This window comes from Boleophthalmus pectinirostris, unplaced genomic scaffold (assembly GCF_026225935.1).
Source record: "Boleophthalmus pectinirostris isolate CB_2022bp ecotype Guang Dong unplaced genomic scaffold, ASM2622593v1 HiC_scaffold_19, whole genome shotgun sequence".
In the NCBI taxonomy this organism is placed as follows: domain Eukaryota; kingdom Metazoa; phylum Chordata; class Actinopteri; order Gobiiformes; family Gobiidae; genus Boleophthalmus; species Boleophthalmus pectinirostris.
Window position 1 is genome coordinate 6,229,649 of NW_026571140.1, and position 20,479 is coordinate 6,250,127.

A 20,479-nucleotide genomic window follows, 5' to 3' on the forward strand; every position below is an offset into this window, starting at 1 on the left:
CTCCACTTACACAATTCATTACCATAAAACAGTCTACAAACTGGGTCACTGGGAGGGCAGTTACAGACCTTGTCACTGGGGGCATTTCGAGGGGATTGCATGTTTCCACTCAGAAGGAGCACATTTGGACAGTCATCTTTCCCTGTGGAAGTCGCACATCGGCGGAATTCTAACCCCCTTCACATTCGAGCCCACTTTTCATATCCCCTCCTACTCCAGAAACACTGACCAATCTAAATCTTCGCATTTTTTCCATTTAATTCATTTTATGTCAGAGCAAATGTGCAGTTTGTCATCTCGCTCTTCATTAGTCTCCAGTTAGTATCTGCATGTTGTTCTCCCTCACCCCCCACCTCTTCATGTGTCTGACAGTACATTTCAGAGCTCGGCGGAGTCTTCAGAGAGTGTCAGATGGACAGAGCGAGCAGTGATGGTGTTAGACCCTGTTCTGTGGCTCTACACAAAGACATGTCATTCCAGCATCTACACTGCACTGCACCGCCTTTGATGTCTGAATGGCTCCTCGTATGGTTCTAATGACGGACCTCTGGACACTTTTCAGAGAGCATGTTGGAAAATTGGATAACTGGCCTAGTCCAATTTAAAGAACACATATTATGACCACATTAGCCATTATTGTTACCACATCAAAAACATACCTGGAGTTCTGTTTTGCTTCATTCATGCTATTTTTAGTTACCCTGATTCATTCACTTCGTGGAAACCGTCTGACCTCGCAGCATTAGGATTCGTTCACTCGACAGTAGGTGGGTACTTTTTTTAAATTTAACCAGTCACTGCTATTTGGTCGTGACGTATGTAATGCGCCAAATCTCGTAGGAAGAAGAGCAATAACGTCTTTCTTTTTGATAAAATTCACCAAACATTCTCATCATTCTCATTCTTCTGGCTTTAAATCGATCTCAGGAATCGTTGCCAACACAGAATGTCTGGCTTCGTCTACATCCATCTCAACCGTTTTGTTTACTGTTGTGCTGTTCCACAAAAAGGACCCAGACAGGCGCTTGAGTTTGACGTCATGGCTTCACCGCTCTTCTCTGATTGGCCGATGCGAGGTCTACAACTTCCGGGGTTCTTGCAAACCGTCTAGTGTATTCTGATTCCTGACCTAGTTGCTGGAGAGAAATGAACGGAGGCTAGGTGGTGCCAGTAGCTTGCCATATGAGCCTCACAAAACACGTCATCTGAAATTCCCAGGATGGTGACGTCATATATAGAAGCCCAGTTATTCATAAATCATCAGCGGACTCATTTGAATCATTTCTGGCATAATTATTGCTGCGTGCTAACATTAATATGTCCAGACATGTTTCTCATTACTATTAATTGTTTGTCACATGGTAATTCTCTTTGCTGCCAGTAGACGGCAAGCTGCACCAGATCAGAGTATAGGAAGGACTGAGGCTGAGAAATAATTTCTTTGTTTTGTTTGTTTGTTTTGTTTGTTTTTAAGTTCTAAATCATGAAATCCCAAAGAAAAAGTACTCAAGACCATGTTAAAGGGCCAATAACAGTCCAAAATTGTACACTGTTTGTTCCTTACTATACCATACTATTTGTTTCTTGCATTGTGCAACTTTTCTGGTGTAGGACTGTCAAATGCTATTCTCCATGAAGATGTTATTGCTTTGTGTGGAATGTTTCACAGTATGGTATTAAACCTTTCTATCTTCATGGAGACCAAACCGCAGGTCAGATCTGTGGAGAGGTGACCCCACTCACAGTCAGAATGCCTTTATTTTTTAGGTATTTTTGAGTTATAAGGTAGGTAATGTAAGGTAGAGCTGTTTAATGTCATACTGTGGAACATTCCAAACAGAGCAATGATAAATCCATAAAAACAAGCAGGTGATGAACCCCCAACCAAACCAGAAAGTTGCACAGTGCACCTATAAACACATTTTTCAGAATGCATGTAAACCCAGGAACAGACTAGGAGAGGCGTTCAACTGCACGAGGTAAAAAACAACCAGGAGAATATTAGACATGTGTTTGGACATTTGCTCATTTTCGATCAGCAGAGATGACAAACTCCGGTCCTTTTATGGCGTACTAACATTGGTCGTTTTATTGTTGTGTTTTGCGGTGTGCTCCATTAAAGTGAAAGTAAAACCTACCAGAGCTTCAATATGCTTATTTATGCTGCAGAGAGCAAATAGCACAGCAAGTCTGAAAATTTAATTCTCAACGTAAATGAGATGTTTCTTATCTATGTCTGCCAGAAGTGTGCTTTTATGTATGATAGGCATTTTTTATTAGTCTCGTCTTAAAAGTGAGTAAAAATGGGTCTTATTTAAATTTTTATTAGATTTTATTCATTTTTATACCTTTTTTTGCTTTGAGCATTTTAACACTTTTTATTTATTGTTTTTATTTATGATTTACTGTCTTTTATTGTATTAATTTGTGTGTGCAGGGCTTTGGAAACTGTCACATGTCATTTTAAAATGTGCGATATAAATAAAGTGGATTGGATTGAACATTGTGCAGTTTCCCATTCACACTTAGTCATTTTTTGGATCTGCAGTCTGAGGTTTTGGTGCCTCCACTCAATTTCATTTCTCTCCAGCGACTAGGTCAGGATTTGGAATGCACAGACGGTTTGCAAGAACCCCGGAAATTGTAGGCTGTGCATCGGCCAATCAAAGAAGAGCTGTGAAGCCATGACGTCAAACTCAAACGCCTGTCTGCCGGTACAGCACAACAGTAAACAAATAAACAAAGCGGTCGAGATGGATGTAGACAAAGACATACATTCTGTTTTGGCAACGATTCCCAAGATCAAGGATTTAAAGCCGGAACAAAGAGAATGTTTGGTGAATTTTATCAAGGGGAAAGACGTTATTGCTCTTCTTCCTACGGGATTTGTCGCATTACATACGTCACAACCAAATACTATCGAAAACGTCAAGAAAACGAATCCTAATACTGTGAGGTCAGACGGTTTCCACGAAGTGAAATCGGCTGACGAATCAGGTTAAGGTTTTGGGGCTTTGACTTGAATTTGTTTGTGTAGTGCACTTGGAGTTCTCTGTGCATGTAAACATACTGTAGTGAATGTGGCCATTATAGTATTAAAAGAAGAATCCAGATTGGTTGCAATGCAGGTATTCATTTATATGTAATTAGTAACGTCCTTGCAGTCTCAGTGGTGAATCACTTAAAACACTAATTATGTTAACCCAAAATGTAAAAAACAGCTTTAGGCTCTGGTGTTCTTTTATTTATTTATTTTTTTTTACTTGGGAATAGAGTTTTGTTTCAGTCATCTTTTTGTCTCAAACATTGTATTGCTACTCTACTGTCTCGCCCCACTTCGAAACACTAAGTTGTCCAGTTGTTTTATATTTCATATTTTGTACAAACCAGTCCAAAAGCTGAATTATTTTTAAATTAAAGGTGCATTGTGTAACTTTTCTGGGGGAGGGTCCACCAAATTCTTTTCTCATGTACATGTATTTCAGGCAGAGAAATGACATATGCATAGAAACAAGCAGGTGACTGACTCCTCAACTGAAAAGTTATATAGTGCACCTTTCGTTTCTCAATGTTTTTTTTATTTATTTTTTTTTTTTTATGTATTCATTAATATGTAAGGACCAATCAGGAAGCTGAATTACCACTCATTCTTCAGTTGTATTTATTTATTGATGTATTTATTGATCAGTCAGGTAGGAGAATTGGCCCTCAATTCCTTTTTTTGGTTCGTTTCTGTTTCTTTTTGTGGGCTTCTGTCTTCACAATCACAAATACAGTCCAGCATACAGACACATCACAGGGAAGCCAGTCGAAGTGTCTTGCCCAGAACACAAAACAGTAACAGAGCACCACTCTCATGAGATCACGGATTCTCCACACGTGTGCACAGTCTAATGGCAATTTGATCTTGCGAGATACAGAGGCACGAGCTCTTGTCCCATCCCCACATCCCCACATCCGTACGACCAAGAATAATGCACTTTAACATCACGAGCACCTTCTTTTTGTAATTATCGTGTTTTTTCATCTCTGTTCACGAGAATCTATTTACTCGGAATCTTCGCTGCCATCGGATGTTTGTTGGTGTTGAGTAAAAAGTCGAAGGACCATCTCCTTCTGGTCCCTGGAACAGCAAAATGTGTTCTATTCAAAGCTTTTTGTGGCACGAGATCTTTTTCTATCCCAAATGGTGAAAAACAGTTGACAAGTTAGAGTAACGTCACTTCAAAATAATATTACTCAAGTCATGGTCCAAGAAATTACTCAAGTGCAGCAGAGTAAAAAGATACTTGAGAAAAAAGGGTAACTTAAAGGTGCATTGTGTAACCTTCTGCCATCTGTTTGTCTTTGCAATTGTTATTGTTTTGTCTGGAATATTCCACAGTACAGCATTAAATGTATACATCTTGCTTAAAAAGTTGCTTAAAAATGCCTTGAAATACATTCTTACTATGAGTGGGGTCAATTCTCCACAGATGATCAAGTCTAATACCATATTGTGACACATTCCAGGCAAAGAAATAACATCTCCATGGATACAAGTAATGAGAAAAGTCACACAGTGCACCTTTAAAGAGTAACTGTATGTAAATGTAATTAAATAATGAACAAAATTGTCAGAGGTTAGACACAAAAATAAAAAAATCACTTGTAGACTGACTCAAGAATAACCAAAACTTTTACTCAAGTAGTAGGAGTACTGTTACTTGAATAAAAATATTACTGAAGTAGGAGTATAAGTATGCTGCTAGAACAATACTCAGAGAAGTTAACTTTCATCAAAAAGGAGGTGGAAGTAGCTTATATGGAGTTTGCCAGTGGAATTAAAAGAAGGTGTAAGATAAGATAAAATAAGATAATCCTTTATTGTCTCCCATGGGAGATATTTGTCTTGGGACAAGAGATCACAGCTTTAACACAAAGACATGAAAACGCAACAACATAAGCACCCCACAAACATCAAGAATAGAACAGAAAAAAATAAGAGACCAAGTATGACCACGAGTGACACACCAACAGGACCTTAAAGTCACTCTTCACAGGCAAGCCCTTCACAATCTTGTATTCTATTAATAATTGCACATTCCCTTGACCTGTGTGCACTTTTGGTTGCACATTCCCTAAGCCCTTTTACTTTTATTTTTTAACTGCACTCTCTGAGTTTAGCAGATGAATGGCTTAGGGCATAAAAGAATGTATGAATCTGTTCAGTTTACAGTGTGAGACTCTGTACCTTCTGCCTAACAGCATCAACTCAAACTGAGTGTGAAGAACATGAGTCACTGACCTCCTTCTTGCCGAGCTTCCTAATAGTCTCCTCAAAAAGTAAATTAGGGGCTACACCCAGTCTTTTAGTCCAGGTAAAAATCTGTGATTTAAGTTTGACTGACAGGTCACCAAACCATGTTGACTTACCATAATGTAAATTTGATTCCCTACATGCTCTATAAAACATCAGAATTGCATTTTTATCGACTCCATGCAACCTAAGCTGTCTTAAGAAATACAGTATAGATGCTGGCTGGTTCTTGAGCAGACAAATTGTACACACTGAGCTGAGAGTCAAAGTACACACCGATGTACTTATAGCATATGTGTACATATAAAGCACAAAAAAAGAATTACAAAGAAGAAGAATGTTTAAAAAAAAAAAAAAAAAAAAACGGGGAAATGTAAATATCCTGATCAAATGATAAAAAAAACAGAATGTGTAGAATCTATCATTTAACACTGGGGAAAAGGGATGGGAACAAATACTTCCAGTGATGCCTTTTCAAACATGTATATCATTCCTTGTATATAAGGATTATATTAGGATTAAGTTAGGGGGATGCACTGATATCGATACTGGTATGGAATAATTCTGAAGAAAAATTTGCTGTCTCGGACATCAGCTTCCAAATATCGGTTCAGCTATTATATAACTTTTTTTTACCAAAGTTGTTCTGTAGTTACCTCAGAGATAAATAACTGCTACATAACACATCTGGATCAGTTCTGTCTTACTGTATTTTTGTTTTAAGGAAATATAGTAAATGCTGTTTTCACTATCTGCACTGGTATTGGTTAATATCGGCTGAGACTTAAAGCTATAGGTGAGTTTCAGCTGACGTCATTGTTATTAAAAGCCCGCGTTGCATGCTGGGAAATATTTTGGTTGGAGGCAAGAAGCACGATAGCGTCAAACACAGTGCGTAACCTCGCGTATTTATCCCCCATAATGGTAAATTCCTGCTGCATTATCGGATGCACAAATAGAAGCACGGAAGAAGGAAAATGTCTTTTTCGTATTCTGAGTGAAAAGAACCACTAACGGTGAATTAAATGGCTTTCAAACATTCGCAGAGCAAACGTAGAAGATCCTAACAAACCGTGGACTCCAACAAGTTCAACAACACATCGAGACTCTTGGAGGTTTTCATCTTTTCTGCTGTGAATGGCCCAGGAGTTTCCACCAAGTCATTGTGGATATTGCCGAAGTGAATATTTGTCCAGGTAGTTGGCGATTCTGACCAGAAATTTGGTTTGGTCCAGGCTTTGTCGGGGTTGAAAAGGGTGATTTGTCGTCCATCGATGCTTATGACCAATTTCTGGTCAAATGGTCTTGGGTCCTCTGCCGTTAGAGTGGATAAATAACCGGGATCAATACCCTTTACGTACTTTCTCGCTCCGTCCATCATGTTGAATTAGTGTTTCTTGCCACCGATCAAAATAATTCCCAGCATGCAACGCACGCTTTTGTCAACAATGAAACTCGCCTATAGTACCGGAATTGGTATTGGAACTGAAAAAGCTGGATCGGTGCATCCCTAGACTAAGTATTTTAAAAGTTAGTTTCCTTATGCTTTTTGTTATGTTTTGAAACCGTATATATATATATATATATATATATGCATGTTCCAGTTACTCAAGGAAATATAGCTGAGTACTTCCCACCTCTGCTAATGAATACTTTTCCATTCGTCACTGCCACTCTGTCTGGCACATAACACAGACTCTCTATATTGAGCTTGCTGTATAACCGTTAACTCTCCCCAAACACACTCCCCGCATTTGTTTCAGACAGAATTTCATTAGTCCTCCCAGCTCGGAGAGAGAGAGGCCAGGCGACGGTCAAACTCCCGTGCTTTTCAATTATGGCCATAAAAAGATATAACCTTTCAAAAACGTCTCTGGAGCCTCTAACCCAGTTCCCCCACAACGCGCCCGCTTTTCCGAACAATTCAACCTATCAATTGGCCTTCAATCCACCCACCCGCTCCCAAAGCTCCCAGTACAAAAAGACTACAAGGACCAGCTTCCCCCGGGCCAAGCATCGATCATAACGCCATTTGAATACGACTGCGCGCTCCTCCACAGAGTCTGATTAAAAGTCAACAAGGCCATGCACGCTAGTTAAAGGTTTATGTTGTGCGCGGGTCCTGCAGGCACACTCTGTCCGCTCACTCAAATTAAGCACATTTCACACTGCTCCGGAGCGAGTGAGGAGTGGGGGCGAATACAGATGAACTAAAGACCAATAAAAGGTGCAGATGTTGGAGAGATGTGCGGTTAATTAAAGGGTTGTTACAGGAATACTGAGTAATGGGATTGAATATTCTTTTGTGCTTTTGATAGTGTGATGGTAATGAATATCAAACTGAATTATTTAAATGCTACGTAGGGTTGTCAAAAGTATCGAAAAACAGGTACTAATCTAAAACTAGTATTGAAACTACATACCGTATTTTTTGGACTATAAGTCGCACTTTTTTTCATGGTTTGGGTGTTCCTGCGATTTATACTCTGGTGCGACTTATATTTTTCACACTGACAGCCGCGAGAGGCTCTAGGCTTGTGTGTCAGTATCTAGTACTCTTATTACTCTTGTACTACTCTCACTTCGCTCTCTACTGCGCATGCCTACTGCAGAAAAAGCCACTGTCCCGCTGCAAATAGTGAAATATCTAGCCGAAAACTGTAATCGAGCAGCAGAAAGAAAGTTTGGAGTGAGCGAGAAACTTGTGAGGGACTGGCGGAAAGCGGGGTGGAGAACACAGCTTCAGGGTAACCGGGCGGGTGCACCATGCAACTTTCCTGGAAGTCACTGGATGAATTGAATTGATGAAACCATCATGTCGAGATTCAGAAAGGCCAGAATAATTCTAACTGGAACTGATGCTGAGTCTGCCGACAGCAACGCGGAAGAGGAAGTGATGCTCCGTTTACCTCTTGGATCTACCGTTTATCTCCAGAGGTCACGCAGATATGACACTGAAGTCACTGAAGTCAATTCAGTGGATTTAGTGATTTGGAGTGAGATGGAGAGTTTGGTAAACTTATGTTCTGTTGTTTATGCTATAATTATCTGAATAGCTGTTGCGATATCAGACTCAGTACTGAGTATCAGGTGTATTCTTTAGTATTAAAATCGAGATTGAAATATTAGTATTGTGACAACACTGATGCTGTGTTTTAGTGGTTGTATCAATAATACACAATACATTCATTTTATGGTATAATTGTATTGATTGTCACTTTATACTGTTGTACATTATTCATTTACTCTACAAGTATACTGGTGTACACTGATGGAAGCTCAACTACCAACTTATGCCGTCACCATCCCATCACTCACACACACCACAGTCATACAAGGAGAGGTGGGCGTGGCCAGAGCTCAAAGTCAAAGTCTGGTCTCGTCAGATCTTAGAAGCGAAGCAGAGCTGGGCCTGATCTGATGAGTACTTGGATGGGAGACCGCTTGGAATTCCAGGTACCACAGTGGGGCCCCAGTGGCAAAAACTGTTGTTGTGTCCTTTGGCATGACACTTCACTCTAATTGCCTTGTAAGAATATGGTGTGTGAGAGTGAGTGATTGATGGCGGTGAGAGGGCAGATTGGCAGCCTCACTTCCGTCAGTCTACCTCAGGACAGATGTGCATATTATAGTATCTGAGCACCACCGAGCGTGGAGGGAATGAATAATGCACACAATGGTTAAGCGACTTTTTGTAAAACTTAACTTGACTTTATTGTTCTCCATAGTCGAACTTTGTCTTTGCTTCACCATCACATGAACAAAACAATCATTCCATCAAGTGCTACATAAAACTAATGCATCATTATTATTAATGAAGTGTTCTGCCAAAGGCCACCACAACATATCTGTTGAGCCACTGAGGCACTGCCATCCTATAATGGGCTGTGTAGACATAACAGCCCTGCAGCAAAGTGAGACAAAGCTGCCATCCTGCTCCTGTGGCCTCTCCCATCGCCACAAATAATGCATCACTTTTACTTTGGGCTTTAAAAGTAGTACAAGCATGCCAGGACATTTATATATAGCACATAATGCATTCTCTTCTCACTTGAGCCACAGATGTCCTGAGGCAGTCTGACAAAGGCATGGCTGAAGCGTTTTGCCCAAGGACTTAATGTGACAAACAGTATTCAATCAAGTCAGAGTTTAAAGTAGTATGACAAGTCTGCTGTAATTCTGAAACTTACAAACATTTGAACCTATTGTGTAACATATAATTCTTTTTAGAGGATTTCGCAGAACATTTGTTGAATTCAATATCATTCAGTTCTGGTATTTCTAAAATGAAGAAAACATCAAGGGCCCTAAGGCTGGCCCCTGAGGCGCACCACAGGCTCTACACCCTCAGGGACCAGCCATTTTCCATTTGCTTTCTCTGGCTTCACCACTTCAAATGCAGGTGTTCAGCATGTAGCTCACCGAGAGAGATCTGAGATAAAAACAGATTGCAGAGGATGCTACTCTATTAGCCTGGTTATTTTTTTATGATTTTATTCTCTTTATTTATTACATGGGCCAGGCTGAAGAGTGTCTTACTCAAAGATTTCACTGTGTCTTGCCCAAAATTTTTTATAGGATTTGCAGAAATATAATTGGCATTTTTTGTGAGAAGGAATACCGCAACTGATGCTGGCAAACATGTATTTTAGAATATATTTGTAGAGGTCTAAACTACATGTTAGCAGGCTTAAACTGAATACTTCAGCATCCTTACTCACCATCAGTGGTAAAGTGAACTGAAATGGGTCCCAACATTTAGCGTTATAAAGAGCCCAGAACTCAACTCAACAGAAGTTTTGTTCAAAGTAGGGTTGTGAAAAGCATTGAAAATCAGATACTAACAGATACTAAAACAGAAATGAAGCTTTCCTGAATATCTTTAGAATAATCTTGAGCTGTGTCAGAACAAGTATAAGAGCACATAGGAGTATACACACATGGACCACTATGGAACCTACCTGGACCACTGAGGGATGACCCACATATAAGGCCACATGGTAACATAAAAGAAAGTACTGAATTTACAAACTGTAAGGCGCAGAATCAATAATGTTGAAATCTCTTGTCTATTTTCATACATAAGGCCACCAGATTATAAGGCACATTAAGCGAAACAAACGGATGACCCCGAGACTGAGCCCTTAGTCCCAGGTGTCCACGATCCATCGGCAGCTCCTTTGCTCTTTGTGTGCTGATGCGATCAGCTGCCGGACTAAAGGTCACAACTCTGTGGATAAGAGTGGTCTTTCTATGACAGAGGATGTGCTGCTGATGGTGAGTCTGTTCTGTGCTTCTGTCGCGTTGGAGATGGTTCATGTGAAGCTTTTCAGAGATTATAAGTCTGCTGATCATACACATTGACAGTTTATATGAATTCTCTGTGGCATTTCATTGATGTCATAAATGCCGACTCATACATACATACGTACTCATACATGCATACATGCTACACACACATACTCATACATACATACATACATACACACACACATACATACACATATACAGACATACTCATACATACATATACACATAGACACATACATACTCATACACATACATACATACATACATACACATACATACATACATACACATACATACATACATACATACACACATACATACATACATGCAACACATACATACATACATACATACATACATACATACATACATACACATACATACATACATACATACATACATACATGCTACACATACATACATACATACATACATACACACACACATACATACACATATACAGACATACTCATACATACATATACACATATACACATACATACATACATACATACATACATACATATACATACATACATACATACAGGCTCATACATACATACACACATACATACATACTCATACACATGCATACATACTTACATACATACATAGTCATACATACTCATACATACATGCATACATACATAGACACATACATACATACATACATACATACATACATACTCATACATACTCATACATACTCATACATGCATAAATGCTTACATACATACATACATACATACATAGTCATACATACTCATACATACATACATATATACATACACACATACATACATACGCATATACACATACACACATGCATACATACATACTCATACATACATACATACATACACACATACATACTTACATACATACTCATACATACATACATATATACATACTCATACATACAATACGTCACCCTTTACTCCGCGAGGCTCCTGACTACAGTAGCCGTAATTCTCCGACAATCCGTCAAGCGTTGGGACTTAACTAACTTACCAAAGTCATACTAAAATATTTTGACAGATTTTTGAGCGCTGTGTACCACATAAAATTGGTTCGAGGTCAGTAAGCACAGCCAGAATTAATACATAAAGTGCACCGGATTATAAGGTGCATTGTCGATTTTTGAGAAAATTAAAGGATTTTAAGTGCGCCTTATAGTCCAAAAAATGCAGTACTATGATGTAATGCTGAAAATGACACTGTCCAAAGAAAGAGAGTGTTTTTATAGTGTTTTTGTGGTAGTATGGAGTATGTAGTACACTCTAGACTGAAGGAGGAAATGGAAGTGCAAACATCATAATTATTCATATATTAAAGACATATCTCACATTAGCTATCCCAGCTCCCGCCTCCACACTGAGCCAAACTTTCCTGATGACATGGAGCCCCTCACAGGCGCCACAACTTTTAATTGGCTTTCACACTTGTAGGAGGCACAGCACACACAGCACCACACTATTGAGAATGTTCAGGTGCAGACAGCAGAGGAAGTGAAGTCTGGGCTAAATGCTAAATTAAAAACACCTCACCGATGATGCTCAACCATTTTGGATGGTCAGGCGGTTAAAATGTCCTCTTATTATCGTTGCAAACCTGTTAACATCTTCTGAAATGCACAGGATTCTTGTATTAGGTTCGCAGTTCAGATTTGATTTGATTTGTATTCACTCAAATGTTTGGGACTAAACCACAACCACATTTCAAATAGAACTGGGCAGTATACCTGGAAGACTGAAGAAGAGAGTGAGAGGGAGGGAGTGGTGGGGTCTGGAGGTATAGAGAACAGAGTGATTGGTATCTACAATTCAAATTCCACCCCTGTGATCAGAGCAGCCCTGCAGGATGTCACCAAGTATTTCAAAATGCAGTAGAAACTAGTGCACACACTGTTTTTGACTATAAAGCTGCAGACTAAAATAGACAAAAATTACCATATTTTCCCCACTATAGGGCGCTCTGGATTATAAAGTGCACTGTCATTGAATGGTCTATTTTCAAACTTTTTTCACATATAAACCGCATCGGACTATATTAAACAAACATTAAACAAAACACAACAGTTAGATAAATTAGTCAAACTTTATTTATCGAGTTCACAATAACTCTCAACTTTGTTCAATTGTAACGCGTAAAAGAAATACTGTCTGAAACTCTAAATTGTTAGAGTATTCACAATAACTCATAACTGTTCAAACAGTTGGGTGATTACGGTGTCCAGCACGCTCGCATCCCTCTCAACATCATCCGAGTCAGTGTGGTTACTGTTCCCTGGCAGTTCAGTGATGATTCTGGTCTTAGTGAAAGCTCAGACCACAGTTGATACTGATCCTTAGCCCGGGCGTCCACGATCCGTTGGCAGATCGTGGCGTAAGTCGCTCGGCGCTGTCTCTCTGTCTTGGTGAATGTGTGTTCACCTTCTCTCATCCACTGCTCCCACTCAGCTCGCAGTTTAACTTTGAACGACTTGTTGACACCAACATCTAGCATCTGAAGTTCTTGAGTTAATCCACCCGTAATGACGGCAAGCACTGAATTAGTTTGCTTCCTCCACTTCCGTACCATTGATTCATTAATGTTGAATTCTCTCGCAGCTGCTCTATTCCCGTGTTTTACTGCATGACTTATAGCCTTGAGTTTAAAGTGGGCATTGTAAGCGTGTCTCTTGACAGGTGCATTTTGATACTGGAATAAAGGAATCACAGTGTGTATTACTCCGTGATGCTTCTGACTACAGTAGCCGTAATGCTGGAAGTGGTGAGGCTTTGTAGTTTACTAAAGTCGTACTAAGACACCCCAAATAAATTCATATATAAGGCGCTCTGGATTATAAGGCGCGCAGTAATTTTTTGATGAAATTAAAGGCTTTTAAGTGTGCCCTATAATGTGGAAAATACAGTGCTAGGAAAAGTACGTAATGCTATTAAAACACCATATACGAAAAAAAGTGGATTTAGTGTTTAGATTCATCTGTTTTAAATATATCCACTGTGGACAGAGTTTTGAGACTTTTTCTCACTAAAACATGTCAGTTATACTTTTCCATATACTTTTGTAATGCGGCAAAGTTCTGCAAAATACTATAAAATTTAAGAACTGATTTTCATTATGTTATTCTTTAGAAACAGTTAATTACATGGGCCAGACTGAGGTGTCTTGCCCAAGGACTTTCATGTCCCTAGTAGGAATTGAATCAAGTCAGTGTTTAAAGCTCTAGTATCTTGTCAAATGTTTTATAGGATTTGCAGAAGTATAATTTTTGTGAGAGACAGTTTCATTGTTTCGTTCACTGCACACATTTTAAACATGTCCAGTAATACTGTAACTGCGAAACTAATACTGGCATTCATGTATTTCAGAATATATTTGTAGAGGTCTAAACTACATGTTAGCAGGATTAAACTGAATACCTGGCCATCCTAATTGACCGCCAGTTTTAGAATGTTCTGAAATGGGTCACAACATTTAGCGTTGTGAAATGAATCTTGAGACTTTTTCTCATTAAAACATGTCAATTATACTTTTACAATCTGGCAAAGTTCTGCAAAACCCTATAAAATGTATGAAGCGATGTACAAGTGACACAATAGGCTCAAATCTTTACAATTTTCAGAAATACAGCAGATGAATTCAGTATCGTTCAGTTCTAGTGTTTCTAAGCAAAGATGAAGAGAACATCAAGGGCCCTAAGTCTGCCCCCTGAGGCACCCCACAGGCTCTACACCCTCAGGGACCGGTCATTTTCCATTTCCTTTGTCTCACCTCACCACTTCAAATGCAGGTGCTCGGCCTGTAGCTCACAGAGACGGACTGGAGACACAGATTGGATTGTAGATTGTGCGAGTCTGTCAGCCTGGTTATATTTTTTTTTACAGTTGTCCTTGTTAGAAACAGTTAAAGTTGGCTATAATTACTAAACACTTCATCAAGTTAATTACCCTGTTTTTCTCTGTTTGGATCTGTTGGCACTGCTAAGACATTTTCACAAATTCTTGGCTAATATTTAATAGATATAATAGATAAAACCATATTTAAACTATAAAAGAAATTCATGCAGATCTGCTTTTTGATGCTATTTATAGAGTAAATGAAACTGTATATAGCCCAGGTGATGTTCAGTACACAAGCTCATTTGTTTACGCACTTTTGAGATACATTTTCTTTTAATTTTTTTGCCTATTTTTACTGCATTTAAGGAGTTGGTGTTACACTTCTATAGGGTATTAACTGCTAACACGTGACATATTTAGGTCACCATGTTGGCTTTTATTAATAATGGTATAAACTAATGTATTAACATGTTATAATAGTTTCTCCTCACAATTTACTCACACAGTGTCGTATCTGGAGTGATTCGTGCATTGTTGTGATGACATTTACGGCGACTTCAGCTCCCATTGGACACTGACGTTTTCTAACTTGTTTCTTTTATTAAATGACTGTGTAACTTATCTGGTGAAAGGTCTGCCACCTGCTTGTCTCCATGGAGATGTTACTGTTTTGAGTGGGAGTACGACTTTAAACGCATCTTGCATTTACTCAATAACATGGGTTTTTATTTACTTAAAAACTTCCTTTCTTACTGTGAATGGCTCTTCGTAGATCTGACTTGTAACTTGGCCCTATGCCGTCACCTACTGTGTCTGTAGAGATAAATATTTGGACTGTGGACCATGCTGTGGAACAATCCAGCCATTATCTCTGTAGAGGGGCTGTCACCTTGACGATTTAGCCAGTGTATGCCGACGTATGAAAAATTTGGCAAATACGTTGGTGTACGTCAGAAGTTATGAACACGCTGAAGCACGCTGGCATACGGCGATACAGCAAGGTCATCGAAAAATTTTGAGCATGCTGAAAATTTCTCAACATATGTCAGCGTATGTTTATATATCCTGCATACATGGGCCATAAGTTGTAGGTAAATTATGCCATCGCAGAAACATGCGTTAATTTTAAGATATTCATAAGTCCAAATACATTGAGATCATGTCCAGCATACCCATAACTTATGAGTAACGTGCTTTGAATCTATGCGTGACTTATATCAAACTTACTTCCAAAGCATATTGACGTATTTAACGTGTTCCAGATGACCACAGAACTTACTGAACATGTTTCTATCTTATAGCTACTGTATAATGTATATATTGGCAGCGTGTAGGGAAATTGGTTTAATATAAAAATGGGGAAACTGTCAGTACTCCTCCAGACTTCATGGTGAGCAGACCCCGTGGTGCCACCCGCTACACATATCATCTTAGAGATGGAGGATCCGGCGAGGCTGAGGCGAGAATACATTCTAGCTGTCCTCCAACATCAGCATGATCTCATCGATTTGTCACTGTACCAGCTGAGTGCCAATAGAGCCAGGAGACGGCAGAGAAGGAACTGTGTGAGACCATGGATCGGGAGGCGATGGCAATTTGGCATGTATGATCAGCGGTCTCTGGCATGACGCTTATTAATGTTGCTGCTGCGAGGTCTAGTGCAGTTATGAATCATCGATGGGCAGCCTTTTTATAGGCGACAACATGTGAGCGTCGGCGATATGCTGCCGTGCACTATGTGTAAATTAGATCAGGGGTCTCCTACCTGTAGCTCACCCCTTCCACCCTTCCAAGTAGCTCGCCATGGGATTTCTGAATTAACTAATTAAACTAACTAATTACTACCTAACTTTGTGCACTAATAATAGGATAAAGCTTTATGTTTTATATCTAGCTTTTTCCCACCTAAGGCTTTCCTATGCTCAGTTTCTTGTGACCGTTAGCAGCAGATTTATCCAAAATCAGCGATTTGTCCCAGTTTTATGTAAGAAATGTCCCAAGTCTCGCTGTTTTTGACCGATTTGATCTAAACCAGGACTAAACTAAGACTAAACCAGGGTTACATCAGGTCTAAACCAGGACTAAAACAGGACTATCACAATTTTTGAGTAATCAGATCCTAGCCAACAGTAAAGAGGAGCCTAAATTATCATTTGTTTAGCCAAAATACAGATAATGACAATAAAGCGAAAAATGCAAAGTCAGAAGTCCCTCAGATTATGTTGCACGCTCTTTTCACTATTTTATTTATACCAACCATCCCAACCCGGGTGTGCCCCAGTTTTGAATTTTGAAAATCATGATGATTAGCTCTTTAGTATTTTCTTTTTGTAAAGGTAGCTCACTGGAGGAAAAAGGGTTGGAGACTCCTGAGTTAAACTGTTGTTGGACATAAATTGTGGACGCTGGCAACACGTTAAGGATTAGTTGTTATAAATTATCAAAATGTGTTATATATACGTCCAACTCGTTATGGGTACTCTATGTATATGTCCAAAATTGATTAAAAAAAAACAAAAAAACATTGATAGTTCACTGTCTTGCTGCAGATAGTGAAATATTCAGCCGAAAATGGTAATCGAGCAGCAGAAAGAAAGTTTGGAGTGAGCGAGAAAATTGTGAGGGACTGTTGGAAAGCTGGGATGGAGAACACAGCTTCTCATTGATTGAATGGATGGACAAAACCTGGACTTCAGTGACACCGAAACCATCCTGTCCGGATTCAGAAAGGCCAGAATAATTCTAACTGGAACTGATGCTGAGTCTGACAACAGCTACACAGAAGAGGAAGCGGCGCTCTGTTTACCTCCGGAGGTCACAAAGTTGCTCAGAAGTGACACCGAGGATGAAGAATTGAATGGATTTAGTGATTTGGAGTGAGATGGAGAGTTTGGTAAACTTGTTCTGTTCTGTTGTTTATGCTATAGTTTATCTGAAGAACTGTTCATATGTGACGTTAACAGTCTGTTGTTTATGGGGTTACATTTGTCTCATTAATATTTATAAATACACAGATGGTGATCTACAAATAGTCACTGATTTGTACATGTGTTATCCACAAATGCAAATTCTCTCAAGTCAAAGATTAGTCCTGGTTTAGACCTGTTTTAGTCCTGATTCAGTTCTGGTTCAGTTCTACTTTAGACCTGTTTTAGTCCTGGTTCAGTTCTGGTTCAGTCCTGTTTTAGTCCTGGTTCCGTTCTGGTTCAGTCCAGGTCTAAACCAGGTCTAATCTTTGACTTGAGAGAGAGAGAGAGGGAGGACCCAGAGTCACAGAGCACGGTGTCCGCAAAGGGCGTTGGGGTGATGGCTGCGTTTAGCCCCACAGGCTGCGGAGCTCTGAGCCGGTCCTTTCACCCGTGGTCACCCGTGGTCTGCACGGGCACAACTCTGGGTCGTTCAGACACTCGGTTCTGGTTTAGTCCTGTTTTAGTCCTAGTTCAGTCCTGGTTCAGTTCTGGTTTAGTCCTCAGCTGTTGAGGCGTTTGATAAAGGTAAACATTAGCCTAAGTGATGTTAAGTTAGCGAGAGACGCTTCCATTTCAGCAGCAGTGTCAAATGTGTCATGTGCCAGCTGCTGCCCCCTGCTGGTCAAGTACGTGTCTGTGTTTGTGGATCTGTCTGGATCTGTCTGTTTGTGGATCTGTCTTTGTTTGTGGATCTGTCTGTGTTTGTGGATCTGTCTGTATCTGTCTTTGTTTGTGGATCTGTCTGAATCTGTCTGATCTGTCTGTATCTGTCTGAGTCTGTCTGTCTGTATCTGTCTGAATCTGTCTATCTGTCTGTTTGTGGATCTGTCTGATTATCTGTCTGAAATCGGTGGATTTGTGTAACTGGTGATCCACAACTGCGAATCACATTTTACAAACAGAATTTTCAGTTTTACAAATGAAATTATTTTTTGCAAATGAAAAAAGATATATTTACAAATACACATGTATTTGTAAAGACCAAAATACAAGTTACAAATATTAAATTTGCATTTGTGAATCAAAACACATGTACAAATCAGTGATTATTTGTAGATCACCATCTGTGTATTTGTAAATATTAATGAGACAAATGTAACACCATGGTTGTTCTCTGTTCTGTTGTTATTACTAGAACGTGCCTTTAAACATGAAATGTCACTTCCTGGTCTCTGATTTTATAAAATAAATTTCCCCCAAAAAGTGTGACTTACACCAATGCAGTAAAGTGTATTTACCTTGTTGACATGTTTCGGCTGCTCGCTGCAAGCATCTTCAGAACTGTCACCGGTGTTGGTGGTGACGTGTCGTATATCAGCTCTTGTTACTTCCTGTAGGCGTGGTCAACCTGATGGACCTGGCAGGTCCACAACACAGAGAGACAAAGAACATTATTGGAACGGGCCACACTCATCACAGACCACACAGACAGGGAAGAGGAGGAGAGACACATCATACAAGCACTCAAACAATGCCAACATCCCAGCTGGGCCATAAACAAAGGCAGACAACAAGTTATCAATAAAACCAACAAACCCCGGAAAAAAACACAACAAACCAACAGAGGGCAGCAGGACCAGAAAAATACAGTCACACTACCATACATCAGAGGAATAACCGAACCCATCCAGAGAGCCATGAAAAAACACAACATAAGCACTGTAGTAAAACCATACACAAAACTCCACCAACAACTCGTACACCCCAAGGACAAAATCCCACAAGAACAAAAATGCAATGCCATCTACGAAATTCCAATGCAAATCATGCAATAAATCATACATAGGGAAACTGGGCCGGGCATTTCACATCCGAAAAAAAGGAACACCAAAAGGAATGCGAAAAGGAAATATCAGGGAGACTCACCAGAACACAAAAAGACAAAGCAGAACAGGAAAACCTAAAATCCGCCATATCAGACACTGTAAAAGGAACAACCACATTATGGATTGGGACGGGCTCGGGTCATTGGATTGGAAAACAACAAGTTCAAACGCTGGATCAAGGAGGCCATTGAAATCAGGAAACGAGGCACGGACAGCATTAACCGTGATGACGGAGCGTTCCTCCTTTCACACACCTGGGACACCCTCCTCCAGAGACACCGGGCAACGGGAGGCGTGGTCAGTCTGAGCGACCTGCCAGGTCCATCAGGTCTGACCACGCCTACAGGAAGTAACAACATCTGATATACGACACGTCACCACCAACACCGGTGACAGTTCTGAAGATGCTTGCAGCGAGCAGCCGAAACATGTCAACAAGGTAAATACACTTTACTGCATTGTCTTTAAAAAGAACCTAAGAAGTTAAAGTATATAAGAAGACAAAATGAACATCATTGGCTTAGTGCAGGGGTCTCAAACTCAAATTACCTGGGGGCCACATTAGATAAAGTCTGAGTGAGGCTGGGCCACATTGAGTATTCGATAAATAGCGGTTGCACGAGAAAAGAGAGAGAGAGAGAACAACACTTTCTTAATCTTTAATAACAGTTCAGAATAAGTTTAAACTTTAAACTTGTGTTCTGAATACTTTTTCATGTATTGTGAGCTTTCATGAAGCGTGAGTGAAAGACGATGTAGTTACTACATCATCTTTCACTCACGCTTCTCGTATGTCAATCATGGATGGAAGACGCTTGTTTTTGCCTCGTACTTTTTGGAAACATGCCGCTGTTTGCCGCTGAGTGCGCGTGGATTTCGGCGACACATATGTGGAGCTTGGTCATCGGGTTGCCAGCAAATTACGCACTGAGTGTTGAGCAGGTAAACAGACTGTCAATGTCTTTTTATTTCTTATTAGCCCCTCCAATAAAGGTCCCATACTTATGAACAGGAGAATTCTGTCAGCGGCTCCTCTGCGCTCTGATACTGTGGTTGTGGGAGCGTAAAGTGAAGTGCGCCGTATGTGCACGTGTACTCGTATTAACAGATCCACTTAGACTCGGTGCTTCACAACTGCTGTAAGTTGAGTTTTGGGGTGTAAGATGCGTTAATAATCTGTTGTTGTGAATCTGCACGGGCACCGATTGCAGCTTCATCTGTCAGTGCGGC

General features: G+C 39.9%; 1 protein-coding gene across 1 annotated transcript in view; it reads left to right on the forward strand.

The window, feature by feature from the left end:
- Positions 1-20,479, forward strand: part of tspan4a (tetraspanin 4a) — a 649,126-nt gene that overhangs the window by 602,079 nt on the left and 26,568 nt on the right. Inside the window, exon 7 of the mRNA XM_055154781.1 lies at positions 2,488-2,547. Within this exon, the coding sequence (XP_055010756.1) occupies positions 2,488-2,547 (60 nt within the window). The remainder of the gene's footprint in view (positions 1-2,487; positions 2,548-20,479) is intronic.